The sequence below is a fragment of the Microcebus murinus genome, chromosome 6, assembly GCF_040939455.1.
Source record: "Microcebus murinus isolate Inina chromosome 6, M.murinus_Inina_mat1.0, whole genome shotgun sequence".
Lineage (NCBI taxonomy): Eukaryota > Metazoa > Chordata > Mammalia > Primates > Cheirogaleidae > Microcebus > Microcebus murinus.
In genome coordinates, this window is record NC_134109.1 from 80,410,766 (window position 1) to 80,427,433 (window position 16,668).

At 36.6% G+C, this 16,668-nt stretch overlaps 1 protein-coding gene across 3 annotated transcripts in view; it reads right to left on the reverse strand.

Annotated features, from left to right (window-relative positions):
• INO80 (INO80 complex ATPase subunit) overlaps positions 1-16,668 on the reverse strand; it is a 141,960-nt gene that overhangs the window by 110,733 nt on the left and 14,559 nt on the right. For all 3 annotated transcript variants that reach the window (XM_076004255.1, XM_076004254.1, XM_012766455.3), the window contains exons 2-5: positions 5,099-5,284; positions 4,681-4,850; positions 4,522-4,589; positions 1,857-2,018 (exon numbers count right to left, since the gene is read on the reverse strand). In XM_076004255.1, the coding sequence (XP_075860370.1) occupies positions 1,857-2,018; positions 4,522-4,589; positions 4,681-4,850; positions 5,099-5,241 (543 nt within the window). In that variant the 5' untranslated portion in view covers positions 5,242-5,284. The remainder of the gene's footprint in view (positions 1-1,856; positions 2,019-4,521; positions 4,590-4,680; positions 4,851-5,098; positions 5,285-16,668) is intronic.

Sequence of the window (16,668 nt, forward strand, 5' to 3'; positions counted from 1 at the left end):
TGGCTCACGCCTGTAATCCTAGCACTCTGGGAGGCCGAGGTGGGCGGATTGCTCAAGGTCAGGAGTTCAAAACCAGCCTGAGCGAGACCCCGTCTCTACCATAAAATAGAAAGAAATTAATTGGCCAACTAATATATATAATATAAAAATCAGCCGGGCATGGTGGCTCGTGCCTGTAGTCCCAGCTACTCGGGAGGCTGAGGCAGGAGGATTGCTTGAGCCCAGGAGTTTGAGGTTGCTGTGAGCTAGGATGATGCCATGGCACTCACTCTAACCTGGGCAAGAAAGCGAGACTCTGTCTCAAAAAAAAAAAAAAAAAAAAAAAAATTAGTCGGGCATGGTAGCTCATGCCTGTAGTCCCAGCTACTCAGGAGGCTGAGGCAGTAGGATTGCTTGAGCCCAGGAGTTTGAGGTTGCTGTGAGCTAGGCTGATGCCATGGCACTCTAGCCTGGGCAACAGAAACAAAACAAAAAAACAAAAATAAGGGGCCAGGCGCGGTGGCTCACGCCTGTAATCCTAGCACTCTGGGAAGCCGAGGCGGGCGGATTGCTCGAGGTCAGGAGTTCAAAACCAGCCTGAGCAAGAGCGAGACCTCGTCTCTACTATAAATAAAAAAGAAATTAATTGGCCAACTAATATACATAGAAAAAATTAGCCGGGCATGGTGGCGCATGCCTGTAGTCCCAGCTACTCGGGAGGCTGAGGCAGGAGGATCACTTGAGCCCAGGAGTTTGAGGTTGCTGTGAGCTATGCTGACGCCATGGCACTCACTCTAGCCTAGGCAACAAAGCGAGACTCTGTCTCAAAAAAAAAAAAAAAAAAACAAGCAAATATTTAGATCACGAAGTGCCTTAGCACTGAACTTAGGAAGGAATTCTGCTTGAATCAAAATGGTCAGGTATTGTTTATCAATTCTATAGGTTGATAAGCTTCAGCCTATTATTCAAAGCCCTCTGAACTAACTTTGGACGTAAAGTAATTGCTGGAAAATTATTAGGTCTTCAAATATGCTGTTGATCAGTATGTACAATGTACAGTACTAGTGGAAAAAATCAGAAGGCTTTGGTGACAGTGTTCAAATAGTTGTCACTTAAAACTACCATAGTTTTAATGTTAGTGTGTGAAGAAAGGGAGTTTTGCATTAAGAAGCAACCACTACAGTGTAAACATTCTGGCAGTTCCTCAAAAGGTTAAGCATGAAATTACCATATGACCTAGCAATTCCTCTGCTAAGTATATTACCAAGAGAAATGAAATCACAGGTCCACACAAAACTTCTACACAAATCTTCATTGTAGCATTATTTGTAATACTAAAAAGTTCATCAACTGAACAATCGATAAACAAAATATGATACAAACACAATAGAATATTTGGCAATAAAAAGGAATAAAGTTCTAATACATGCTACAATATGGATGAACCTTGAAAATATTACACTGAAAGAAGCCAGACATAAAGAATCACATGTTGTACTGTTTGTATGAAATGTCCCGAATGGGCACATTTATAAAAATAGAGGGTAGACTGTTAGCTGCCTGGTGCTAAGTGGGATGAAGAAAATAAGGGGCACCAGCTAAGGGGTTTAGAGGGTTTTTTATAGGGTGATGTGTTCTGGAATTAGTGATGATAGCATCACAAATCCAAGAATATACTAAAGATAAGTTAACTGCATACTTTAGAAGGTGAATTATATCTCTCTATGATCTCAGGATATATAAATTATATCTCAATAAAGCTATTAACAACCACCACTAACTAAATATACAGTTAAAATGAAGTATCCCTTAATGACTATAAATCACAGGGTGAGTACCCAGACAGAATGAAAGTCTGTTTCTCCTGAAACTCTCACCTCCTTGTCTTTACTATACTTATTTTGGTGAAGTTTCTTATATTTGTGTAGTCGAAGCATGTTGTGAAGTTCTTCTCTGCTGAGATTGAGTTCTTCTTCATCATCGTCATTGTCTTCACTCTGAGAATCTGCCTCACTAGACTCATCACTTAGCAGAATGCTCTGAAAAAGGGCAAAAATAGAAATATAACTTTTGCTGTGAAGCAATTCTGTTTATAATCCAAGCATTTTCTTTTTCTTTTTTCCCCAAATCCCCAAACAACAACAAAAAAACAGCTAGGACAGTCACTCCAATTACCCCCTTTTTTTTTTTCTTTTGAGACAGAGTCTCACTCTGTTGTCTGGGCTAGAGTGCCATGGCATCAGCCTATCTCACAGCAACCTCAAACTCCTGGGCTTAAGCAATCCTCCTGCCTCAGTCTCCCAAGTAGCCGGGACTATACAGGTGCTTGTCATAACGCCTGGCTAATTTTTCTATTTTTAGTAGAAAAATAGAAATAAATAAATAAATAAATAAAACTCTTTTCTCTGGCTGGTCTCTAACTCCTGAGCTTATGTGATCCTCCCAACTTGGCCTCCCAAAGTGCTAGGATTACAGGTGTGAGCCACCATGCCCATCCCCAATTTCCCTTGTTATACAATTTATCAATCCAACTAAAAAACACAAAAATCTAGTCATTACAAATTAAAGTGCAATAAAGTATGGGATGTGCTATAAACAGCAAAAAGGCTAAATTTTTCTAAGTACTTATACTATATATAATATATTCTAACTAAATGTCAAATACCAAGGCAAAAAATCAAAACAAAACAAAAAACCTACCTATAGGGTATAAAGAAATATAGAAAGCAAGCTATTAAGGCTAAAAAAATGAGAAATGACCCAAATATCCACTAATTGACAAATAAATAAGCAAAATATGGTATATCCAGATAAGATATTAATATTATTCAGCCATAAAAAGGAATAAAGCACTAATGGGGGCTACAACATGAAAAATCTTGAAAACATTTTGCTTAGTGAAAAGAAGCCAGTCACAAAAGGCCACATATATATGATTTAATTTATATGAAATGTTCAATATAGGCACATCAATAGAGACAGAAAGCAGATTAGTGGTTGACAATGGCTGAGGAAAATAGAGAACGAGGAGTGACTGTTAATGGGTACGGGATTCATTTTGGGTGTTAAACATGTTCTAAAACTAGATTGTGGTAATGACTGTACGACATTGTGAATATATTTAAAAATCACTAAATTGTATACTTTAAAAAGGTGAATTTTATGGCAAGTGAATTATAGCTCAATTTTTCAAAATAAGACAGCTAAGCATAACAATTTCTGTATACCCAATAGCCTAAAGTCTTACTGATATGGAGCAAATCGGACCTTTTACACATGAGCCTTTTAAATGGCCTAGTGATAATAATGAAGGATTTAAATTGTTTTGAATTCTTCACAGGAAAAGTATAAAATAGAGAAATAGTTTCAACTTAAGAAATACTATCCTCAATTCAGTTTGCCCACTGACAATAACCTTGAAGAGTATAAACGAGATTCTACCACCACTTCTTTGCTTAAAAACATTCCAACGGCTTACAACTATAACTTAGAGTAAAATACAAATTCCTCAATTTGGTATACAAGGCTGTATGTGATCATATTTTTTAACCTCATCTTCTACCATCCTCCTCATTTACTGTGCTCCAGCCATATAGCCTTCCTTCACCCCTAAACATACCAAGTTGCTTCTTCGCTAAGGACAGTTGTTCCTTCTGATTGAAATGCAATTACCCTAGACCTTAACATGGTTCTCTGTGATCATAAATCAGTTGAAATGTTATCTATTTAAAGAAGCTGTATTTATTTGTTTATAGGCTTACTCATTGCCTCCTGCCTTTAGAATATAAGCTCCACAGGGCAGGAAACTTGCCCATCTAAAACAGTACCTGGCACATGGATGCACTCAATCAACACTGATGGAAGACAGATTAATTATCCTGATTATAATGTGAGCCTATGAGGGCAAGGATCAATTTTTTAAAATCCCTTTCCTCACAGTGATTTATAACAGGTTGTGCATCCCTATTCTGAAATTTTGAAATGCCTCAAAATCTGAAACTTTCTGAGTGCCAACATGATGCCACAAGTGGAAAATTACAAACCTGACGTCACGTCATAGGTCATAGTCAAAACACTGGTGCACAACAGAGTTTATTCTGTGTTCCCAAGGGAAAAGTAAAATTACCTTCAGGCTATATTTATAGGGTATATAGGAAACATAAATAATATTCATGTTTTTACAATGAACACTATTCAGGTAAGGAAAAAAAAATAATAATAATATTCATGTTTATAAACTTGGGTCCCACCTCCAATATATCTAATTATGTATTGCAAATATTCCAAATCCAAAAAAAATCTAAAACATTTTTGGTCCCAAGCATTTTGGATAAGGAACACTCCACCTGTACTCAATAAATGTTTGCTAAAATGACTTCACTGACTATTCCAGATTTTCTCTATAATCTCTTCACAAAACCATATCCAGTATAAAAAACTAACATCTGGAAAAACATCTGTCCATCTGCCAAAATGACTGATAACTTTCCCGTCTATTAATGTTAGTAAATTATTCAAATTACATTCTGCATTATCCCTTACCTTTAGCCACTTTCTGCTTTTCTTCAACTTCGAGAAGTTATATAAATTCCCCTTGTCAGATTTTGATTCTGTATAAATAAACATAAACATAAAAAAAATTAAAGGATGACTACGCCCAGATAACTGATAGTCCAAAAAAGGATCTCATATGACACTAACCTGACTGTAGAACTCCATTCAGTGAATATGTGTTTAACATTCCAGAATTGCCTGCTCCAGAAGTTTCACCAAGCAATGAATTTGGAGGTTCTTCCTTAACTTGTATTAAGGGATCCCCAGACTGGGGCAATAAGGGATTGCTGTCATCCAGTCCATCTTCACTGTCATCACTATAAATTGAAGAATGATGAATCCACAATCAAAGCTGACCCACCAAAATATTCTAATTTAAGATTAGAATAACTGGACACTTTACAGAAGAAATCGATCCTTTAAATAAGTTGACTATGTCTTATTTGAAAGAAGGAAAATACCAAACATAACAAAAATCCTAAAATACTTTACTCCTAAAGTCTATAGGGATGATGGAAATCAGAAATGTGGTTAAATATTATACTGCAAAGATAGAATAACACACCTAGAAATATTCCTGTTGAAGATGGCTGATGTTTGTCGCAAGAAATGGTCCAACCGGAGGGCCCTCTCCAGGTACTGAAGATAGAGGGGCTTTGCCAGCTCAGTGCAGCCGCCATCGTCCCCGGCACCCAACTCCGAGGCCATAGAACAAATCTGTCTTCATGCACAAGGGCCTCCGACTGCACGGCTGCAGAATGGAGATAAGTAGTTAAAGATGAAATGCTACAAGAGAATACATTCTCGCTTTCTCTTGCCGGCTTATTCTGAAAGTGAAGAGAAATCAGGCCTTCTAGAACACAAGACACTGAAAAGATAGTTGTCTGTAGAAAGAGAATGATAAAGCCCTTGTTAGACAATGCCTCCTAACACAAATGCAGGATGGGAAGAATATCGAAATACAAAAATAGTGCCATATCTCACGATGAAAATTCATATACTTTATTTGAAACTGTACCTTAAAATGTACACCCACTTTCCTTTCTCCTCACAATGAACATTTACTCACAACTCTGAACAAAGAACTATCCAAATCCATGCCACAGCAATCTTCAAAGACTTAAACCGTTAAGTCAGGATTAAATACTTAGAAAACTTAGAAAGAAATTAATTGGCCAACTAAAAATATATAGAGAAAAAATTAGCCAGGTATGGTGGCGCATGCCTGTAGTCCCAGCTACTCGGGAGACTGAGGCAGAAGGATCACTTGAGCCCAGGAGATTGAGGTTGCTGTGAGCTGGGCTGATACCACAGCACTCACTCTAGCCTGGGCAACAAAGCGAGACTCTGTCTAAAAAAATAAATAAATAAATAAATTTAAAAAATTTTTAAAAAATTAAAAGAATACAATAATAAATAAAAAGAAAATGAAGATAAACCACAGACTAGAAGATACCTGAAAGTCATCTAATAAATGTCTTATATTCATATTATCTAAACAATTTAACCTTGTTTTGACACAGTTGTCAGTGTACATAAAACAACTCTAACAACCCAGTAAGATGAATAATCCAATCTAAAAATGGGCAAAAACTTTTGAACAGACATTTTGCCAAAAATATATGAATGCGAGGGGCACAGTAGCTCATTCCTATAATCCTAGCACTTAGGAGGCTAAGGTGGGAGGATCCCTTGAGGTAAGGCGTTCAAGACCAGCCAGGGTAACACAGTAAGACCCCATCTCTAAAAATAAAATTTTTTTTTAATTAGCTGGGCTAGTGGTACACTTGTAGTCCCATCTACTTGGGAGGATAAGGTGAGAATATCCCTTGAGCCAAGAAATTTGAGGTTACAGTGAGTGATGTTCAGGCCACTACGCCCTAGCCTGGGCAACAGAGTAAGACTTGAATCTATAAGTAAATAAATAAAAATTTTAAATAATTCAAAGAAAATAAAATTATAGCAATATACCACCTTAGCCATTAGAATGTCTGTAATAAAAAAGGTAGACAATAACAATTCTTGGGGACGATGTGAAGAAACTGAAGCCCTCATATACTGTTGGTGAAAATGCAAAATACAGTCACTATGACAATGTACAGCAGTTTCTTAAAGGCTCAATATAAATTTACCACATAGCCTAGCGCTTCCACTCCTAGATATCTACCTGAGAGAAATAAAAATACATACACTTAAAGCCTTTTATGTGAATGTTCATAGCATTTTTCATCATAATCAAAAAATGAGGCCGGGCGCGGTGGCTCACGCCTGTAATCCTAGCTCTTGGGAGGCCGAGGCGGGCGGATTGCTCAAGGTCAGGAGTTCAAAACCAGCCTGAGCAAGAGCGAGACCCCGTCTCTACTATAAATAGAAATAAATTAATTGGCCAACTGATATATATATATAAAAAATTAGCCGGGCATGGTGGCGCATGCCTGTAGTCCCAGCTACTCGGGAGGCTGAGGCAGAAGGATTGCTTGAGCCCAGGAGTTTGAGGTTGCTGTGAGCTAGGCTGACGCCACGGCACTCACTCTAGCCTGGACAACAAAGCGAAACTCTGTCTCAAAAAAAAATAAAAATAAAAAAAATAAAATGAAAAATCCAAATGTCCATAACTAGTGAATGGATAAACAACATGTAGTATATCCACACAATGGAATACTAGTCAGCAATAAAAAGGAACTACTGATATATCCACAACGTGAATGAACCTCAAAAACTTTAAAACATTATGCTAAGTAAAAGAAGCCAGACACAAAGATCCTATCTTGTATTATTCCATTTGTATGAAATATCTAGAAAAAGAAGTCTATAAATTAGTGGTTGGCTGGGAGGTACGTACCAGAATGACTGTAAATGGGTATGAGAGAACTTTTGGGGGAAGATCAAAAATGTTCTAAACTCACTTTATCGTGATGGTTGCACCATTCTGTAAATTCACTAAAAGACACTAAACTGTACATTTAAATGAGGTGAATTTCATGATATATAAATCATCAGTCTTGATAATATAAAAAGAATGTTAAACAATAAAGATTTCAATAAATTCACCTTTTCAAAGTGAGACCTAACATGTACCAATTCCCAAAGACTTCAAGAAATTGGGTTTTAAAGATACAGTTAAACTCCCTTAATTAGAGACAGGAAATAATTCAGCTTGATGTATGTATATATAAGTAGATAAAACCCTGCTTGGTTCCTTCCTGAGGTTTTATTACAAACAATTGATCTAATGCTTTATTTATTTGGCCTGATAATGAAAATGGTCCTAATTAAGGACTAAAATGTAATACTGTGTGATTCAAAAAGAATGGGATGTTTTCAAAATTCATTCCTCAGTAAATAGGCTATATGTGAACATGAAGTCAAAACGAATTTGTTGAGAAAAGATCCTAGTTATTTATACAGTCCCACAATGCTCAATATATGTCCCTTTGTGACACCTAGCACACATCAATTCTGTAGTTTAATTAATCCCAGAATAACCTTTGTAGCATATCACCACTGATAGCTGAAATAGGCAGTTGTGAACTGTAGTCCACAAGACTACAAAGAAAAGGTGCTACAAGCATGAAGTTCTTGACATATCTCCACAAGAAGTCTTACAGTGATTATCTGGAGAGCCAAGTAATAATACTTCTCAAGTGTTTGATTATTTTCTTTATTGTGGTAAAATACACATAACAAAATTTACCAGTTTAATCATTTTTTTTTTTTTTTTTTTTGAGACAGAGTCTCACTTTGTTGCCCAGGCTAGAGTGAGTGCCGTGGCGTCAGCCTGGCTCACAGCAACCTCAAACTCCTGGGCTCGAGTGATCCTTCTGCCTCAGCCTCCCGGGTAGCTGGGACTACAGGCATGCGCCACCATGCCCGGCTAATTTTTTATATATATATCAGTTGGCCAATTAATTTCTTTCTATTTATAGTAGAGACGGGGTCTCGCTCTTGCTCAGGCTGGTTTTGAACTCCTGACCTTGAGCAATCCGCCCGCCTCGGCCTCCCAAGAGCTAGGATTACAGGCGTGAGCCACAGCGCCCGGCCTAATCATTTTAAATGTACAATTCATTGGCATTAAGTGCATTCACATTATTGTGCAACTATTACCACCATCCACAATTTTTCTCCATGATCTGTGATTTTAATTATCTTAAGTTATGATCACACATAATTTTTTAAATTTGTGTGTATCTCCTCTACTTTAATCATTCTAATGAGTTGGTAAAAGCACCATTACCGATCACACATATACATCAGTTCTACAGTTTTATGTGCTTTTGAAGAGCTGTTTAAAGACAACCCTAAATTATAACTCAGTGTGACTTAGGTAGTAAAGAATTCAAAAGTTAAATTTAATACTGCTTGTCACATTGACTTTTAAAAGCATTTAACCTTATAGATTGTCTATAAAATGTGAGCAGCATTAAACATTCTTTATTTGATATTACATAATAAACCACACTAAAACACCTTTCAATAAATAAGAGGCAGCATTCTAGTAGACACAAAGAATTAGATTGGCATAATGAAGACCAAAATACAAAGTAAACATTGCTACCTTATCTCCAGCCCTCACCTTTAATAGGCCAATGAACACAAATTAAAACACCAGTGAGTATGAGACAGTGAAGGGATTTCCCTAGTATTTAAATATATTCACATAACCAGTTATATAAGTCTAAATATAAAACCAATCTTCAATTGGTTTTGAGATGGCAATTTACCATCTTTGTGAAAAGTTGAACATTACTAATTAAATCCAATCATATCTTTAGAAAGGGAAAACAGTGATAACATTTACTGAATTAGAATTACTATCAATAGGATGTACAAATCTTAGGTCAAAAACAAAAATTACTATCAAAATTCAAAAAATTGATCACATTCATTTAACCACAAGCACATCTTAGTTAAATCAGGACTGTCCAACAAAAATATTCTGTCATTCATTCATGACCTGAATTTACTGTTCACGTGCATGCTTTATCACCCTTACTAAACTATAAACTATTTGGGGAAAGAGTACGTATTTCATGAATCTATTTACTTCAGATATTTTACAAATGACTACATTAACTTCCTTTTTAATGCACAATCTTAAATGTCAAGGCTACAAAACTCTGGTTCTAATGTTACACTGTATATAAAGATAATCTGTAGTTAATGATCATAGGCCTCCAGCTCCATCTGGATACATGATTTGGAAACAAAAGTTTAAATAAAACCAACCAAAAGATTCAAAAGTAGCAGAATGGGTCCAATCATTCATAACCACTGTTGTGAACAAGCACAGGAGAATTAAAAAACTAACTGTCCTTCTGGAAATCTTCTACAAAAACTGTCTCTCACACTCAGGAGGCTGAACCAAGAGGATCCACTGAGCCCAGGAATTCAAGATCAACCCGGGCAATATAGTGAGGCCCCATCTCAAAATAAATAAAATGAAATAAAATTTAAACAACTATCTCAGACAAGCTATTAAATATTGGGCAGGTGAGATCAAGGTTTTATAATACTTATAGAAGTGCACCTCCGCCAACCACCAATTCTTTTTTCCTTTTTAGCTGACACATAATTGTACATATTTATGAAACAGACTAATATTTCAATACATAATGATCAGATCAGGATACTTAGCCTATCCATCACCCCTAACATTTATCATCTCTTTGTGTTACAAACATTCAAAATCCTTTTAGCTTTTTGAAAATATACACTAAATTATTGCTAACTATATTTACCTACAGTGTTACAGAACACTAGAACGTATTCCTTCCATCTAGCTATAACTTTGTACCCACTAACCAATCTCTCCCTGTCCTCCCTTCCCCCAATATCCTTCCTGGAATCTAATAACCAGAATTCTACTCTCTACTTCTAGGAAAACTCAATTTTTAGCTCAAGCATATGAGTGAGCACATGAGGTATACACCTTTCTGCGCCTGACTTATTTCACTTAACATAATGTCCTCCAGGCACATCTATGTTGCTGCAAATGACAAGATTTCATCGTTTTTAATGGCTGAATAGTATTCCACTATGTACATACACCATATTTTCTTTATCCATTCATCTGTTGATGGCCATTTAGATTTCTACAGTGTATAAGGATGCTCCACATGCTTACCTCCATTTGTTATTTCTTAGACTTTTTAATTGGTCTTGTGTGTGTCTGTGTGTGTGAGTGACATATACTCCCTCTGTCACCTGGGCTAAAAGTACAATGGCGTTAGCCTAGCACTAGCTCACAGCAACCTCAAAGTCCTGAGCTCAAATGATTCTCATGCCTCAGCATCCCAAGTAGCTGGGATCACAGGCACCATGCCACTACACCCAGTTGATTTTTCTACTTTTAGTAGAGACAGAATTTCCATCTTGCTCAGGCTGGTCTCCAATTCCTGAGCTAAAGCAATTTTCCCACCTAGGCCTCCCAGAGTGCTAGGATTACAGACATGAGCCACTGCACTCAGCCTATTTGTTGACTTTTTGATGATAGCAATTCTAACTGGGATGAGCAATTCTAACTGGGATACCTCATTGTGGGTGGTTTTTTCATATACTTCTTGGCCATTTGTATGTATTCTTTTGAGAAATGGCTATTCAAATGCTTTGCCCATTTTTAATCAGATTATTTAGAGTTTTTTGCTGTTGAATCATTTGAGTTCCTATTAATCCCTTAGATGAATTGTTTGCAAATATTTTCTCCCATTCAACAGGTTGTCTCTCCACTCTGCTGTTTGTCCTTGCTGTGTGCAAGGCTTTCTTGTTTAATACAGTCCCATTTGTCTATTTTTGTTTTTGTTGCCTGTGCTTTTGAAGTCTTGTCCATAAAATCTTTGCCTAGACAAATGAATCGTTTCCCCTACGTTTTCTTCTAATAGTTTCATGGTTTCAAGTCTTACATTTAAGTTTTTCATCAATTTTGAGTTGATTTTTATATATGGTGAGCAATAAGGGTCCCAAATCACCAATTCTTACCTGTGGGAGGATTTACATCTTCCTCCCAATGAAGAGTCTAACAATGATATCTACTTGGAGAGAAAGCCACACTATCTCTGGAGGGAAATGAGCTAAGCAGCACGATTCAAATGGCAGCCCAGTCTAGCAAACAGTTTTGAGTCTGTTTTTGTTTTTTTTAGCTTTTATTACTAAAAAGGGGGAAGCTGGGTACAGCTCCTCACACCTGTAGTCCCAGCTACTTGGGAGGCTGAGGCAGGATGATCACTTGAGTGCAGGAGTTTGATGTTGCAGTGAGCTATGGTGATACCACTGTACTCCAGCCTGAGTGACAGAGTGAGATTCAGCCTCAAAAAAAAAAAAAAAAAAGGTAATGCTTGTAACTTCCCACAAAGAAAAGCAAAAGCCAAATGGCTCCACTAGTGAAATCTACCAAACATTTAAAGCAGAACTAATACCAATCCTTCACAAACTCTTCAAAAAAACAGAATAGGAAAAAACACCTGCCAACTTATCCCATAAGGTCAATACTACCCTAATTCCAAAACTAAGCAAAGATATCACAAGAAAATTTACTGATATCACTTAAAATAGAAACAAAAATCCTCAACAAAATATTAGTATCCAGCCACATATAAAAAGGATTACACATTACCAAGAATTTATGCTAAGAATGCAAGGTTGTGGTATAACACACAAAAACCAATCAATGTGCTACACAACATTGATAGAATGACAAAACTCATACGATCATTTCAATAGACACACAAAAATGATTTGACAAAATCCAATATAACTTCAATATAAAAACACTGAATAAACTAAGAAAAGAAGGGAATTTCCTCAAGACAATAAAAGAAAATCTATGAAAAACCCATGGCTAACATCATACCTGTGGCAAAAGACTAAATCACACACGAAACGAGTATGTGCACTTTCACCACCACTTCTATTCTAGCGAGGGCAATTAGGAAAGGAAAGGAAATAAATGACACTTAGACTGGAGAGAAAGAAGTAAAACTTTATTTATAGATGACACCTAATATACAGATATATCTAAGGAATCCACTAAAATCTGATCAGAACTAATAAGCTCAGCAATCTTGCAGGGTACAAGATCAATATACAACTATTATATTTTTATACACTAGCAGTGAATCACCTGAAAATGAAATTAAGAAAGTTCCATTTATAATAGCATCAAAAAGAACAAAAAATGTAGAAATAAATTTAACCAAAGAAACATAAGGCATACACTGAAAGCAGCAAGACATTGTTGAAATTTTAAAAGAAATAAATAAACAGAAAGACATTGTTCATGTGTTGAATGATTTAATATTGTTAAGACAGCAACATATACAGATTCAATATAATGCTTATCAAAATCTAAGCTGGCTTTTTTGCAAAAATAGACAAGCTGATCCTAAAATTCATATGGAAATGCAAGGGACTCAGGGTCGCCAAAACAATCTTGAGAAAGAACAAGTTGGAGGACTTACATTTGTCAAATGCAAAATTTACTACATAGCTGCTACTGCAGTGTGGTACCAGCATAAGGCTAGTTATAGAGAATGGAACAGGATCAGAGTCCTTATACAGAGAATATTGATTTTCAACAAACATGTCAAAATTAATCAATGGGAAAAGAAAAGTTTATCAAAAAATGGTGCTATGCTCTGGGAGGCCAAGGCGGGCGGATCACTCAAGGTCAGGAGTTTGAAACCAGCCTGAGCAAGAGCGAGACCTTGTCTCTACTATAAATAGAAAGAAATTAATTGTCCAACTAATATATACAGAAAAATTAGTTGGGCATGGTGGCACATGCCTGTAGTCCCAACTACTCGGGAGGCTGAGGCAGAAGGATTGGTTGAGCCCAGGAGTTGAGGTTGTTGTGAACTAGGCTGATTCCAGGGCACTCACTCTAGCCTGGGCAACAAAGTGAGACTCTGTCTCAAAAAAAACCAAAAAAAACAAAAACAGTGCTATGGCAACTAGATGGTCACATGCAAAAAGAAAAAAAAATGAAACTGAATCCCTTCCTTACACCATACACAAAAATCAAAAGAGATCACAGACATTAACTTAATACCTAAACTATAAAACACTTAGAAGCAAACATAGGGATAAATCTTCATGGCCTTGGAGAAGGTAATTCTTAGATGTTAAACTAATAGCAGAATCAACAAAAAGAAAAATAAATAAATGGACTTTATTAAATAAACTTTAGCACCACAAATGATATCATGAAGAAACTGATGAATGTAAGAAAATATCTACAAATCATATATCTGATAAAGAAATAATATCCAGAATATTTATGTACTTATTTATTTTTGAGACAGAGTCTCTCTCTTTTGCCTGGGCTACAGTGCAGTGGCATCAACACAATTCACAGCGACCTCACAATCCTGGGCTCACATGACACTCCTGCCTCAACCTCCAAAGTAGCTGGGATTACAGGTGCGAGCCACTGTGAGCGGCCTAATTTTTAAACACAATAACAGTAAAAAGACCAATTTTAAAATAAGCAAAGGATTTGAATAGGCATTTCTCAAAAAAAAAAAAAAGATATACCAATGGATAATAAGCACATAAAAACATGCTTTAACATCTACAGCCACCAGGAAAATGCAAATCAAAACCATAATGAAGGAAGGGAAAGATGAAGGGGGGAAGAATATAAATGTGGTTGTTTTTTTACAGCAGGATGATCGCCATGGAAGTTGGAATTCACAGAGAAGTATGTAACAACTCACCTACTAAACCAAACTTACATGGTGGTAAGTGTTGCAACTCTGAGACTACACTACAACCACTGAATATACTAGAACCACAAAGTCTTTAAATGAGTGATTTTGTGGACTGTATGTAAATTAGTTATATATCAATAAACATATTTAAAAATGTAACATTTCTGCACAGAAAAAATATATAGTTTAAAAAGAAATAGTAAATTGTTAAAAATATATGCTACACTTGACAAATTAAAATTCCGTATATTCAGAGGGTTCTTATAAATTTCTAGTATAATACCTCTAGCACACAGTACCTACTCAATTTTCTGTTTAAAAAGATTGTTAGTATTATTATCCCATTTACAGATAAGGAACCAAAGGCTTACACATGTTAAGTAACTTGCTAAAGGTTATATAACTTAATAGGGTCTATGGATTTGAATCCAGACAATCTGATCCCTAATCCCCAGCCTTTAACCACTACACCAATAAGACTAGAAAATATCTAGAAAGATACTCACCAAATAACTGAATGTGTTTATTTCTGGGAACTAGACTATAGGAGACCTTTACTTTCTTTTTTTAATTTTGGTAGTTTTCAAAATTCTTACCATGTATGTATTAGTGAAAAAAATTACCAAGATTTTGAAACTGGGGTAAAATTCACAAATGTTGAAATGTACAGATACCAAATATATAGCTTGTTGAGTTCTCACACATGCACATATCTGTATAATTCACATTCCTATCAAGATGTATGAAGAATAGCCCCAGGAAGCCAGGTGGGGTGATGGTGTACCTGTAGTCCTAGCCACTCAGGACACTGAGGGTCGCTAGAGACCAGGAATTTGGGTCCAGCCTGGGTAATATAGCGAGACTGTCTCTAAAAAAAAAAATAAAATAAAAAAGAAGATGACAACAACAACTAGCTCCATTACCCCAAGAAAGTTTTCTCAGGCTTATGTTCCTTTTTAGTCAACTCCTACCCTGTCCCAGAGGCAATCACTGTTTCGATTTCTATCACCACACATTAATTTTGTATGCTCCAGAAATTTATATACAGGGAATCATAATGTATGTACTCTTTTTTCCAGCATGATATTGAGATCCATACCTATTGGTATATGTATTACTATTTCACCCCCTTTTGGTGGTGAATCAGAACACAATTTGTTTATCCACTTATATATTGATGGATATTTGGGTTTTCATTTCTCTCTGGGTAAATTTCTGGGAATGGCTGCTGAGTCACAGGCATTTGTTTAACTTTGTAAGAAATCACCCATTTGGCTGGACGCAGTGGCTAACGCCTGTAATCCCAGCACTTTGGGAGGCTGAGATGGGAGGATCACTTGAGGCCAGGAGTTCGAGACCAGCCTGAACAAGAGTGAGACACTGTCTACAAAAACATGGAAAAATTAGGTAGGCTGTTGGCACATGCCTGTAGTCCCAGCTACTAGGGAGGCTGACGGAGGATTGCTTGAGCTCAGAAGTTTGAAGATGCAGTGAGCTATGATAATGCCACTGTACTGTAATCCAGGTACAAAGTGAAACCCTGTCTCAAAAAAAAAAAAAAAAAAAGAAATCACTAATTTTCCAAAATGGTCCTATCATTTTACACTACCACCAAGAATGTATAAGAGTTCTACTTGCTTCCCCCATCTTTGTCAACTCTTGGTCTTACAATTTGTAATTTTGGCCATCTGTAATTGAAGCTGCGGTGAGAGATCCCTGGAGGTCAGGAGTTCGAGACCAGTCGAACTGGGCAACACAGAGAGACACTATCTCTGAAAAAATACAGTAATAATAAAAAATTTTTAATTAGCCAGGTATAGTGGCAAGCCTGTAGTCTCAGCTGTAAGGGAGACTGAGGCAGAACAATTGCTTGAGCCCTGGAATTTGAGAATGGCCGGAGCAATACAGCAAAACCCCATCTCAAAAAAATCTGTGGCTGGATGTGGTGGCTCACACCTATAACCTTAGGACTCTAGAAGGCCAAGGTGGGAGGACTGCTTGAAGCCAGGAGTTCAAGACCAGCCTAAGTAAGAGCAAGACCCCGTCTCTACAAAAAATAGAAAAATTAGCCAGGCATGGTGGCACGTGCCTGTGGTCCCTGCTACTTGGGAGGCTGAGGCAGGAGGATCACTTGAGCTCAGGAGTTTGAGGTTGCAGTGAGCTGTAATCACACCACTGCACTCAACACAGCAAGATCTTGTCTCAAAAAAAAAAAAAAAAAAAAAAAAGGAAAAAGACCTTTTTTAATCCATTCTATGTTGGTAGGTAGTGAGTAGTCTATCATTGTAATTTTAATTTATACACCCTTGATAATTGATAAAGTTGAGAACCTTTCATATGCTTTGGGTTACCTGTGTAACTTCCTTTGTGAAATGTGTGTTGAAGCTTTTTGAACACTTCTTTAAAAACTACAGTCTTATTTATTGAGTTA